The 13658-nt window shown below is 39.2% G+C and overlaps 1 protein-coding gene across 2 annotated transcripts in view; it reads right to left on the bottom strand.

The window, feature by feature from the left end:
* DARS (aspartyl-tRNA synthetase) overlaps positions 1 to 12181 on the bottom strand; it is a 103320-nt gene extending 91139 nt beyond the window's left edge. The window contains exons 1-3 of one of the 2 annotated variants that reach the window (XM_011970270.1): positions 11902 to 12175; positions 9905 to 9962; positions 5754 to 5846 (exon numbers count right to left, since the gene is read on the bottom strand). In XM_011970270.1, the coding sequence (XP_011825660.1) occupies positions 5754 to 5846; positions 9905 to 9962; positions 11902 to 11967 (217 nt within the window). In that variant the 5' untranslated portion in view covers positions 11968 to 12175. Of the gene's footprint in view, positions 1 to 5753; positions 5847 to 9904; positions 9963 to 11901 lie in introns of both variants that reach the window. The other variant, XM_011970272.1, reaches the window with a different exon arrangement.
* Between the last annotated feature and the right edge of the window lie 1477 nt (positions 12182 to 13658).

Below are 13658 nucleotides of genomic sequence, written 5' to 3'. Positions count from 1 at the left end.
GTGCATTTAAAAATAACTAAAAGAATGACTGACTGTTGTGGTGGCTCATAGTTGTAATCCAAGCAGTTTGGGAGGCCGAGGTGGATGGATTGCTTGAGCTCATGAGTTTCACACCAGCCTGGGCAACATGGCAAAACCCCATCTTTACAAAAAAGAAAAAAAAAAAATTAGCCAGGCATGGTAACTTGTGCCTGTAGTCCCAGCTACTCAGGAGGCTGTGGGAGGATGGCTTGAGTCTGGGAGTCGGAGGTGCAGTGAGTGGAGATCACACAGCTGCACTCCAGCCTGGGCCATAGAGCCAGACCTTGTCCCAAATAAATAAATAAATAAATAAAATTTAAAAAATAAAAATAACTAAAAGAATATAACTGGATTGTATGTAACACAAAGAATAAATGCTTGAGGGGATGAATACCCAATTTTCTATGATGTGATTATTACACATTGCATGCCTGTTTCAAAATATTTCATGTATCTCATAAATATATACACCTACTATGTACCCACATACATTTCTTAAAAGTCTTTTTTAAAAGGCATAAATGTGGCATTAAACAGACTGTGAAAGGGACGCTTGTTTACAGTATGAAAGCTGAAACAAGAAGGCAGAGCATTACTGTGTTTGACTTTAACTGGGAATGTGTGTACTGGATGATGCAAATATTCTGCCACTCTGCACACATACAGGTCTGGCATGACCGAGAATGATCACAAAAGTGCTGCAAGTGTTCACACTGGGGTTATAAATACATTTTAGCCAGTAGGTGAATTTGCAAATACACAATCCACGAATAATGAGGATCAACTACATTAAAATTTATTTTATTACACAGAAAATTTCCAACAAACACAAAAGCAGAGTGAATAGTATAATGAACCTCTCTGCATATACACTAAATAACACAATTATATTTTGAAGGGAAGAAATTCTAGAAAAAGTTCTAATAAAATTCAACATCTCCTACTGACAAACAGAAAACTTGGATGAGAAAATAACTACTTTTAATCTAATTTTTAAAACTTTGCCATTTATTTTCTGATGACATTTTATGTAGAACCCTAAAGTCAAAATAATTCATTTAGAACTTGAATTTCCACTCTTTCAAAAATTCTTCATTGTACGAATCCCTGAAGTACTAGAGAACCTACTAGTATTGCAAGGAGAAACAACAAGAAATGAGATACAAACATCTGAAAGAAAATGACATAATGATCATTAGTTGTAATGCCTCTCTTCCCCTCAAAAAACTGAAATGCAAACAGACTTGGAGAAAATTATTTGTTCTTTTTTAATAAAAATACAAAGAGGACAAGAACAAACAATATACAAAAGAAGTTCAAAATAGTTAACATATCAGGAAAAGAAGTTTAATCTAACCAATGAGTGAAACACAAATTAAAGCAACAATGGATAAACCTGAACTTTACACAAATGGGAAAAATATAAGTAAATAAATATAGCCATACTATGGAATACTATGAAACCATTAAAAAACAATGATGCAGCAGTACTACACGCACAGACATGAAAAGATGTCCAAAAGATAAAGACAAGTGCAGGTTTTAAAATAATACAGATTATTATAAAAATTTTAATTCAAACACACATATACACTCATACTGACCCTCAACTTCCCCATAAAAACAAATCTGAGGCCGGGCACGGTGCCTGAAGCCTGTAATCCCAGCACTTTGGGAGGTAGGCAGATCACCTGAGGTCAGGAGTTTGAGACCACCCTGGCCAACATGGTGAGACCCTCATCTCTACTAAAACTACAAAAATCAGCTGGGCATGGTGGCACCTGCCTGTAGTACTAGCTAATTGGGAGGCTGAGGCATGAGAATCTCTGGACACCAGGAGGCGGAGGTTGCAGAGATCACACCACTGCACTGCAGCCTGGGTGACAGAACAAGACCCTGACTCAAAAAAAAAACACACAAAAAAACAAAAAAAAAACCCATCTCTACTAGAAATATGAAAATTAGCTGGATGTGGTGGCAGGTGCCTGTAATCCCAGCTACTTGGGAGGCTGAGGCACGAGAATCACTTCAACCCAGGAGGTGGAGGTTCCAATGAGCTGAGATCGCCTCACTGCACTCCAGCCTGAGTGACAGGGCGAGACTCCACCTCAAACAAACAAACCAAAAAAACCCCACAAATCTGCAAAGAAGGATTACAGTCAGTTTTCCACTTTATACCTGATTTAATTCTATAATGCTTGAGTATTTTACAAAAAAGGATTACTTTTATAATCTAGAACAAATTTTTCTATTTTGCAAATTAAAAATATTGTAAATGATCATGTAGAGCTACATAAAATACTGATATAGCATATGAACTCATTTTTGTAAAAGAAAAAGTATCAATTTTTGTTTAAAGCAATTCTATCATTTCAAACTTTCGCAGTGTTTTTATTCCCTTGGGAGAACAAGTGAATTACAGTTTCTGCTTTATTCTTTAGTTTTTGTGCTGTTTGAGTTTTAAAATAGTTTTCAGTTAAAAGGAAAAAGGTTATTTCCATTTAGCCCCTCCAAAATTCCCCAATACCCATAAATAATTTATTTTTTTGAGACAGAATAACAGTTAATACACAAATAAAAAGTGCTATGAAATTCCTAAATTAAAAACTCTTAAAGTTTTAAACCTTTCAGTCTCTTCATAACATTGACACTCATAAACTCTCCCTATCCGCCCACCATCATTAGCTCGTATCATCAATAAAGTCCTTACGCCTTGCAATTTGTTTCGGGTTTTAAGGCAGGAGGCACTATCAATTAAGAGACTGAAATAATTTGTCACAAATGGAAAAAAAAAAAAAAAAAACCACTAGCAGATGGTATAGGAAGAACATTCTCAAATCTGAAAATCTGCAATGTTTCGAAATCCAAAACCTTTTTGAATGCCGACATGACCCTCAAAAAAAAATGTTTATTGGAGCATTTTAGATTTCAGATTTGGGATGCTCAGCCAGTAATGCAGATATTCCAAAAAAAAAAATCAAAAATCAAAAACACCTCCAGTTCGAAGTATTCTGGATAAGGGATACTCAACCTGTATATTTTTTCACTTCTGTGATGTTTCCTACTTACGTGCTGATCTCAATTAGAGCAAGCTACTGGGAAGCAAGAATAAGACCCAGAAGACAATGCTCTATTATTTGTGTATAAAACATCTATTTCATTCATCTATTATTCCGTAGGTTTCTTATTATGTGTTGTGTACCAAACGAAGCAAGAAAATAAGCAGTAGCACCTTCTAAGAGCTGACAACAGGAAATAAGACACATAAAAAACTACAACGGAAGGCAAGTAACTGTCATGCTCATTAACATGACTCAATTATTGAAGGCTTACACTGCACCAAGCATAGAGCTAAATACTTTATAAAACATTACTACATAACATCTTATAAGCCAGGTATTAATCTATACTTGTTTTAAGAGAAGACACTGAGGATTGGAAAGGTTATGCAATTTGCCTGAACAGATTGTAAGCACAAATCCAGGATTCAAACACAGATCTGTCTCACTGAAAAGGTCTTATTCATAACCACTGGGAAGTATCACTCACTCACGTGTTTGAAGTGCTGAGAAGAAAGAGACATGGCAGTCATAAAATAAAGGGATGGGTATGAAGGGAAATAGTCTTGGTTCAGGCTCACTTGTAGCATGCATTCTACCTTTTAATTTGTTAAATTATTATGTTTAGGAAACAAAGTGCCCAATTTGGACAGAACAAAGGCTCCCTGTATAACGGGAGAGAGATGAGTAAATGAAGGATTATAATACAATGTGACTATTGGCAGAATAAGTGGCCCAACCTTTCAGGAAGGCAAATCAACATTATCTGAAAATTTAAAACTCCACCAGTACTCTTCTCAAAGTCCATCAGTATTGATCAGGGGAGGATATTGAAAGAATAGACAAACTCTTAACAGTGGTGGCCCTAAGAGTGAAATATATGTATAAAGTGCTACAATTTTAAAAATAATGGGCATGTATTAATTCTACAATAAAAAATATTATAAAACACAATTAAGAAATGCTCTATTGGCTGGGCGTGGTGACTCATGCCTGTAATCCCAGCACTTTGGGAGGCCAAGGTGGGAGGATCTCCAGAGGTTGGGAGTTCAAGATCAGCCTGGCCAGCGTGGTGAAACCCTGTCTCTGCTAAAAATACAAAGATTTGCCAGCATGGTGCCGCATGCCTGTAATCCTAGCTACTTGGGAGGCTGAGACAGGAGAATCACTCAAACCCTGGAGGCGGAGGTTGCAGTGAGCCGAGATTGTACCACGGCACTCTAGCCTGGGTGACAGAGCAAGACTCCGTCTCAAAAAAAAAAAAAGAAAAAAGAAAAGAAATGCTATAATCATGAGACATATTAAATACTATAGAGGCAAAGTAGAATTTTTAAAAAGATGGGCATGTTTTAAATCTACAATAAAAAATATCATAAAACACAATAAAAAATGCTGTATCATGGGACATATTAAATACTACAGAAGCAAAGAACTCTGCTAAAGAGACGGAGGTGTCTTAGAAAGCTTCTAGCTTCTGTTTAAATTCCACCAATTACTATGAGACTTCGGGTAAGTAGCTTCATTTTGAACCTGTTTCCTCATTTATAAAGTGGAACAGGAATGTTTGTTCTGCCTACTTCACAACTTGTAGGGAAGATCAAATGTGAAAAAGTATGAAAAGTATAAAGTTATAAACTAATGTGTCAATTGATATTTCTAGACAATTCTGAACACTATAGTAGGCCAATTTTCTATGAGAAACAACGGTCTGTCTAAATGATCCTAATGTTTCTTCTCTGTTGTTGAGGCTAAATTTTTAGCACTGTCTGAAAGAACTTTCCATGATAAGAATATTCTGTATTTGTGCTGTCTGTCCAAAATGGGAGCCGTTAGCCACATGTGGTCATTAAGCTCTTGAAATACAGCTAGTGTGATGGAATTATTGAATTTTTTTTTTTTTTTTTGAGACGGAGTCTCGCTCTGTCGCCCAGGCTGGAGTGCAGTGGCCAGATCTCAGCTAACTGCAAGCTCCGCCTCCCAGGTCTACGCCATTCTCCTGCCTCAGCCTCCCCAGTAGCTGGGACTACAGGCGCCCGCCACCTCGCCCGGCTAGTTTTTTGTATTTTTTTTAGTAGAGACGGGGTTTCACCGTGTTAGCCAGGCTAGTCTTGATCTCCTGACCTCGTGATCCGCCCGTCTCGGCCTCCCAAAGTGCTGGGATTACAGGCTTGAGCCACCGCGCCCGGCCGGAATTATTGAATTTAAATGTAAATAGCCGCACGTGATCAGTGGTGACTGTATTGAATTGCCCAGTCTTATCGTTCACTCACTTCTCTCCTCATCTAATTACAAATATAAAAATATTAACAAGTGGGAAGTTTCTCAAAAACACTCTTCACTTAAATAATGAAAACTTTACTTTTATTTTTTTCAATTTTTTTTTTAGCTACTCCTTCTCCAGCTGAAAATAATTAAACTTTAGAGCGATGCTAGAAAAGTAGCTTGAAGTCTTAGATTTCACTAGTCTTTAGGGTCAAATTATTTGTAAGGATGTCTTACAGGAATCTAAAATTGATTAACCATGGGTTAATACTTCACAGGGACTTTTAAGAAAGAAAACAGTTACATGTTTTTGTCTTGTTTTTAAAGATTTACTTTGGTCTGTCAGGAATATGTGAGACAAAAAATTCAGAGTCCTTACCGAAAGAGCTTTAATAATTAAATCAATCCTACCTTTAGCTCTGCTTGTATGAACTCTTGCACGGACCCAAACAACTTCATCAGCTTTTTGTATTGTCAAGTCTCTAACCCGAACCAAAACTCGATCTGCAATAACAGTAAACAATTTTTATACAGTAAAATAATTTTTAAATTCAGAATTTACAAAGAGATCATAATTATTTCTGACAGCTAACATAAGTACTTGGAAACATCTTGAATAATTCTCAATCTTTGACAATGCTGTCTTCTCTATCAAGTTCCATATGCAATTTGCCTCAAGTTTTGTGAACTGTGCTTTCTAAACTTATTTCTAAAATCCGTCTAATTCTCTACCATCTTCACTGCCGCCATACTAAACCAAGCTATTATCTCCTGCATAAACTATAGCAATAGCTTCCTAACTGCAATCCCTGTGTCCCCTTCTAATTCAGTCTCCTTCGAAGTCAGTTTCAAAATGCAAATCTGAACACTTCAATGACTTATAAGGCCAAACACATCCTATCTTGCCTAGGACATGGAACTTTTGCCTGCCTGCCACAGTATCTAAGTCAGCTAGTCTCTGCCAAGTCTGGACAGTTTCAGTATCCTATTTCCCAGGACACAGTGACTCTAACTGAGCTAATCAAAGTCTTTCTCTGGGACTAAATATACCGATGCTGGGAATGAAGCTCTCTTTCCTGGGATTGCTGCGCTGAGATGGTACAGGCCCAGGGTTGCAGCTTTCACCTTTCCTGCTACGTATGCAGGATTTGAGAAGGAGACCAATATCCTAAAGGAAACAGAGTCAAAAGGTGGAGACAGAAAGGCCTGCAGATGCTTCCTGAGCCCCAAGATCCAATCATGCTTGATGTCATCTCATACATTTTCCTATCGAGCCTTTTGGCTGTAAGGAGCCCCAACTACTATGCTAATACTAAACAAAATACTACATTCATCTAGAGTTCCTAAACAGGAAAAAAGCTACAAAATAACTATTATGTAAAGATGTGTATACAATGCAACATTCAACAATCATTTTTGCTACTCTTCTAAATGCAATCATTTGATTAGAGAAAAACATTTAAGTATTAGTTAAATTAAACATAGCAATAGACATGACATTACAATATCAAGAATACCTTTTGAGACATAAAATGAAGTCATAGTATAAATACTGTGTGTCTTACCAAATTTGTCTAAATGTATTTATAATTTGCCTATTGAAGAAAAGATGCAGCTGCAGAGAAAATCTGATTTACAGGAGAATAAGTAACATGGTTCTCATAGCCAAAAGCAAAGAGAATGAAAGAGGAATTTTAAAGCCACTGGTATCATAAGAGGATTTCTGCAAAACACTGCCAATAGACTTGATGAGTTAAGCCAACTTTCAAGTCTGCTGTGTAAACTCAGGCAAAAGAAAGTATGAAAGAGAAAAGACAGACACATCAGCAGAAGATTTTTAAAAGGCAGATTTGAAAATGCCAAGACTGAAAAAGCAATGGCTAACTAAGCAATCACAACTCAAAATCAAACAAAAGAGAAAAGCATGAATCTAAGAGATATGTGATAATTAGGAAAACTGTAATAGCACTTTGGAAAAGAAAAAGGGTAATGGCTCTTCTTTCTTGTGGCATGGCAATTAATTAGCATAGGGGTTCTCAACCTTTAATACATCGAACATGCCTGAAGCCCATGCCATACTCACACCAGTGATTGGCTAACAGGCAACAAGCAATGGTAGCAGGATTTCAGTTCGAAAACTGCACTTTCAAGAGCCATGGGCATTAGAGTGATTAATGTGGAGAAATGGAAGCAGATGAGAAAGGAAACTACCTTGAGCAAAGTATTGGGATTTTTGCAGAGGTAAAACCAAAGGTAGAATTTTATTGTTATATTACTATAACCATATTACATACATAGGTTATCTTTCTCTCTGGTTGGGGGGAATTGGTAAGTGGAAGAACACAACAGTGTGGATTTGCAAGCAAAAGAGGAACAGCAATTAGTTAATGGCTGCTTTGGGCCTATGTTAAAGACTGAAACTCCAGGGAGGTTCTTTGTGTTATAGCTCAAGGAAGTACAGTTGAGAAAGACACCTAACCTGAAAACAAAGTCTCAAGTGTCTCCTCCTGTTTGCCCTGGCAGAGGAATGTCATCCCCTACACTCTACTGCTCATAGTCTATTTTATGTAGTTTGAGCATTCCTAACCCAAAAACCTGAAACGCTCCCAAATCCAAAACTTTTTGAGTGCTGACATGATGTTCAAAGGAGATGCTCATTGGAGGATTTTGGATTTTCAGAGTAGGGATGCTCAAGTGGTAAATACAATGCAAATATTCCAAAATTCAAAAAAAATTAAGTGCAAAACACTTTTGTGGTCTCAAGCATTTTGGCTAACGGATACTCAACTTGTACTCAACTGTTTTATTTCATCTTTATGTTTTGGAAATGATTTTAAGCAATTTTGGGTTTTTTTTTTTTTTTTTTTGAGACAGGGTCTCACTCTGTTGCCCAGGCTGGAGTCCAGTGGTGTGATCGTGGCTCACCACAGCCTTGACCTCACAGGCTCAAGTGAGGCTCAGCCTCCTGAGCAGCTGGAATAAAAGGTGTGTGCCACCATGCCTAGCTAATTTTTAAATTTTCTGTAAAGACGGGGTCTCACTATGTTTCCCAGTCTAGTTTCAAATTCCTGGGCTCAAGTGATCCTCCCAACTCAGTCTCTGAATTTTGGTCGTTTATTGTATTCTTTCCCAACAAGGTTGGGAAGGAAAAGTGATTTTGTGATCATGTGGTAAATCAAATATAACAATAAAATTAACCTAGAGGTGTTTTATTTCCAAAGCATAATATTCATAGGCAGCCCTCTAAATTGGAAGCAGTGCTTCCAGTGGGCAAGAATGTAAAGGTCTACAATTACTGCACCAAAGAGTGAGAGACGTAATTTGAAGTGTCTACCAAAAGAAAAAAGACGGCCAAATACTTGAGTAAGATAAATCTGCTGAAATTACATATATAATATAGAAGTAAAAGAAAGGCAAACATTTATAAATAAAAAATCTACAGGTCTGAGAGAAACAAGAATCAGGTCAATTTCAAAGAAATATAAGGCCAGGCGCGGTGGCTCACACATGTAATTCTAGCACTTTGGGAGGCTGAGACGGGCGGATTGCCTGAGTTCAGGAGTTCCAGATCAGCCTGGGCAACATAGTCAAACCTCATTTCTACTAAAATACAAAAAATAAGCCAGGCGTGGTGGCATGTGCCTGTAGTCCCAGCTTCTCAGTAGGCTGCGGCAGAAGAATCGCAGGAACTTGGGAGGCGGAGGTTGAAGTGAGCCGAGATCATGCCACTGCACTCCATCCTGGGAGACAGAGCCAGCCTGTCTCCAAAACAAAACAAAACAAAACAAAAAAGAAAAATAAAGATGCCAACATACACTAACAAAAAAGAGCGGTTATGAGAAAACATAGACTGGGGTCTAAGAATAATTAATTTCATTCCCAGACACTAAAGCTAAGAGTAAACAAAATGGAGTGGGGGTGGAGGCTTTAAAACTCCAATCGTAGTACTGCCATAGGAGCCAGAGAAGATGTAAGATGGAAGGACCCACGGACTCTAGGGTCAGATGGCCTTTGATTCTAATCCCAGGTCCGGCAGATTATGTTTAAGTCAAGTTTCTTATCTTTCAACTTTGGTTCCTTAGTTTTCAAGGATGCTGTAGAGAATAAGTGAAAATACAAATGTTTGGGAAGAGTCAAGCAAAATAGGAATAAATAATAGCTGAAAACAGAGAAGTAAAGTTGTGGGGGTTAGGGGAAGTAATATTAAAGCATGCAAAAAGGATACATGTGATGAACGCAGTTATTATTGGCCACTCTCCTATCTCCTAGACAATGGCTGAATCTTACCTAATCATTTAGGAATATTTAAAAAATATAATCTACCATTTAAAACATACCATTTAACCTACAACACTTAATAACATTTTTTTTTCCTTTTCTAGAGTTGGAACCCTAAACTGACAATGTTTACACAGGGTTGATATCTACTTGGATTATTAATGGCATTTAAGCTTTTCAGAATTATACCTTCAGATTTATGCCAACCTTACTTAAAACTTCATGAAGAGCTTTCCCGGAATTAGACAGCAAAAAGCTTTATTCATTGTCACATAGCTACTAACCTGGTTTTTCTTGTGACTGTATCATTGAAGATATTCCATATCTCTCTTTAGCATAATCCTACAAAAAATTTTTGCATCATGACTTTTTATGTAAACACTAAGAGCACAGTAAACACACAAATGCAAATAATAGAATATAACAATGAATTTAACTTTCAGGATCATTCTATTAATTCAGAAAGTCAGTAGTTTTATAATGTGGAAATCTGTCATTTATTTACATATGTACTCTATAGAAAACAGAAAAGTACTTAGTTTCTGGTTAGTTTGTTTTGAAGATCACCACTCCTAGATGGATTTATCATACTCAATAACATTGTAAGATAAAATTTACACATATGTACAATACATCTTAACTACCTTCTTCAAAAAGATGAAACTACTTCAAAGCAGGGACATAAATTTCCTGTGAAGGGAGTAGGATGAAGTACCACAGTTTTATTAACTTCCTATTACAGGAAGAAATGTTCAAAGAGAACCAACGTTTTGGGTAAGCTTTCTGAGCACCAGATGTCCACAGTTTTTAGAAACTGGAGATGCTGGGTATAAGCTAACTACAACTTTTCCTTTTGTAAAACATGATCAAAAAATTCACCAGTTTCCTGTTTCTAAAAACCAGCTTCAGGATACCAGGTTACAGGGGTTTGACACTGACAATGTATCAAATTTCTTGTTACAGATTAGAGTTAGGAACAGGAAACAGGAGACCTAGGGTCCAATCTGTTAACAAAATATACTTATTAAATAGATAAGTGGCCTTTATGTCAGTCTTACTTTACCTCTAAAATGATCTAAGATTCTTCTAGCTATAAAATGGCATAACTCTGCCACAATGTCTACCTTGTATCTAGACCTATACTATCTGTAAGGGTACACTGACAGTTTATGTAATTAACCAGATTAAGAATACACAAAAATAATTGCCCTAGATTTTTACAAGGTAACTTAATATCTGTATGAAACAATTAAGTTTCTGTCACTTTACAGCTACCTGTTGGAATTCTCTCCTTTAGATCAGGAGGATGCTGGATTTTGTGTTTACACCAAAATAAAACCAGACATGTTTAAGGTGCTTTCTGAACAATTTAAAGAAAAAGATAACCCTGGAAAGAGGAGAGAGATACAGTCACACAATGAAGCCTGAGGGCAACATAAGATTAAACTGTTAGAAGACATAAAAGTTGCATTCATTCTAAGGCGTACTATTAATATTTCAGTGACTCTTCCTCATGTAGTATTCTAAGATGACCTATTTCTCATGTTGCTTACCACAAATTCAGAACTCCTTATAGAAAAATTAGGGAGCCAGGCGGAAATTAAGGTTTAACAGTACTACAACACACATAACTTGTCGGATGGTTTCAAACTTTGATTTCTGAAAAGCACCGAAGGATCACTGGGTGTTATGAATTATCCACGTGATTTGGGGTCACTTCACCTCAAACGCATTCTCAGTAACTCCTGTTACTTACCTTACCGGGTCACTGAGAGGGAGAAAGTAAATAAAAATGACATGTGCTCTTTAAAGCTGTCACATGGGAAATGGTCATTAAACATATTGGCAGATGGTTTTGCTAAGTACTGTCATTACTTGCTAAAGCATCAGGAACACGAGGGCTGAGTACATATCGATTACTAGTGCTTATTAAAATTTTCCGACGGATTGTGCATTACGTGCAGGACGTGCCTAACCCAGAGAGGCTCAAGTGTGACGCCGCGCTCCTACTTCCGGGGTGGTTGGTTCTTCCCGTCCTCCCCACCCGGGGGACACGCTTCTAGTAGGCCAAACTCCCAGGTGACCCCGCGAGAAACGCGGTCCGGAGAGGGTCTGGTCCCACTGCTGGAGTAAGGGCTCTAGGCGCCCGGACCCCATGCTCGCAGCCTGCGGAGGACGTGCTGATAAGGACCCCGAGGGCCCCGCTCCCCCTCCTCCCTCCCTCGGCGCGGTCCGGCCCAGGGGTCTGTCCTCCCAGGCCCAGGGAAAGGAGGAAACCCACTTCCGCCGCGTCCATGATCTCCCGCGGCTTCTCCTGACTCTTGCGGCTGGCGCTGGCGCTGGGCATCGGGACACAGAACTGGGCAGTGGACACCACCCTCCCTCGTAGGCTTCCGTACGGCAGGCCAAAGTGGCTTCTCCCTCCCTCCCAGTCTCCGCCCTCCCGACCCTCGGGTTTCAGCACACGCGCCTGGACTCCGCGTGGAGGGGCGGCTCCGGAAAGATCGCGAGAGCTGCGGCTATCTCGAGATCCCGAAGCGCCGGCGGCCGCGCGGGGTCTCCTCCCACTCTTGCCCCGCCCCTCCGGGAGTTTTCCTGGAGTTGGAGGGAATTCCCGGTAGTTTTCGCTGGATTGGCTCTGGGGGCGGGGTCTGGGGTTACCAGGTGGCTGGCTGTAGGCCCGGGCGAATGCCAGCTCTCTTCAGTTTCGTCCCAACTGCGACTTCTGCCTATTCTCCTAACAGCCCGTTAAACTTTGCTCGGCTGTAACCGCAGACTGGTCACTAAAACACCCACATAAGCGCGGGCCTCGGTTTCTCCTCTCTTGGACTTTCCCGCCTTCTCTCTTCCCCGGGGCGACGTAGCTGCTTGGGGTTGGAGGAGACCTCTTCGCAATCCATTGCACTGCGTGTTGGGACAAAGGAGTGCAGTTGGCTTGCCAAGGCAGAATGGGGGTACCAGTCCCTGTATAAGTGAGATGTAAATACAGTGACAACGACAAGAAACCCACACAATTGCACTGATTGCTTGGATCTGTTGCAGTGTTAGGGACAGTGCATAGTGTTGGTTGCCCAATGGGGGAATATCCCCAAGTTAGGCTTTTTAAAAAAACTATCATTCGTGAGTTTTGAATCGAAATTGAAAATAATTTGGAGATTTGGTTTAATACTGTTTCCCCTGCCAGACTTTGCACTCCGTCGTTTCAACTGACTTTGTAGTCTCTTCTTCTGGCACAAAGTGTTAAGGGGTGCACGTAGATTCCAGCGCAAGTGAAAAGTCTCTGGATGCTCCCTCATGCAGTAGTGAGAAGACAGCCATGCTCCCTGCTCGCCTGTAGCTTACCGTCTAATTGCAGGTGATATGAAATTTTATTCCCTATTTAATTGATCAAAGATTATTTACAAACATCTACTTTGTGTCAGGCATTTTAGCAGGTGCTGGCAATAAAAAGATAAGTCCTAATTCCTGTTCTTAATATTACACAGGTACCTAAGCTGATAGATGTGCCATCTTGATAGATGCTTCAATGATTACAGAGTCAGGAAGAGAGTTTAGCTATTAAAGTGCCTGCCTGGAAGTGATACATTTCACATTCTGCTCCTAGTTTATTGACCAAAACAAGTTACATAGTCATTCCTGAGTTCATGGGGGCAGGAGAATTTACTCATTCCTTGGGGAGCAACACTGAATATTCATGATCAATATCACATTCCGTTAAAAAAGGCATTCTATTATATTCATGGGATTCGAATACAGAAGGGGGTCTGTGAAGTTGCTTCATCTTGGAATTTTTTTTTAAAGCTTGGGTTGCTTCAATCAGGTATAGTCCTAATGTATGGACTGGTTATCAGAAATCTGGATACAAATCCCATCTGTTTTCCCTTCACTAGGGTAGTGATCTTACCTTTTCATCTGTCCATGAGGCCTGTCCATGTACTTCTTTCTTTCTTTGGCCTCGTTGCCTTGATAAGAGTATTCTCATTTAGTCCTGGAGTAAGACTGTAAATATACTTGTTTCTGGCCCCCTTTCCTGATAGT

Source organism: Mandrillus leucophaeus, unplaced genomic scaffold (assembly GCF_000951045.1).
Source record: "Mandrillus leucophaeus isolate KB7577 unplaced genomic scaffold, Mleu.le_1.0 Scaffold94, whole genome shotgun sequence".
Lineage (NCBI taxonomy): Eukaryota > Metazoa > Chordata > Mammalia > Primates > Cercopithecidae > Mandrillus > Mandrillus leucophaeus.
Note: the sequence above shows the minus strand (reverse complement) of the source record. Positions and strands in the feature narration are given on the sequence as shown.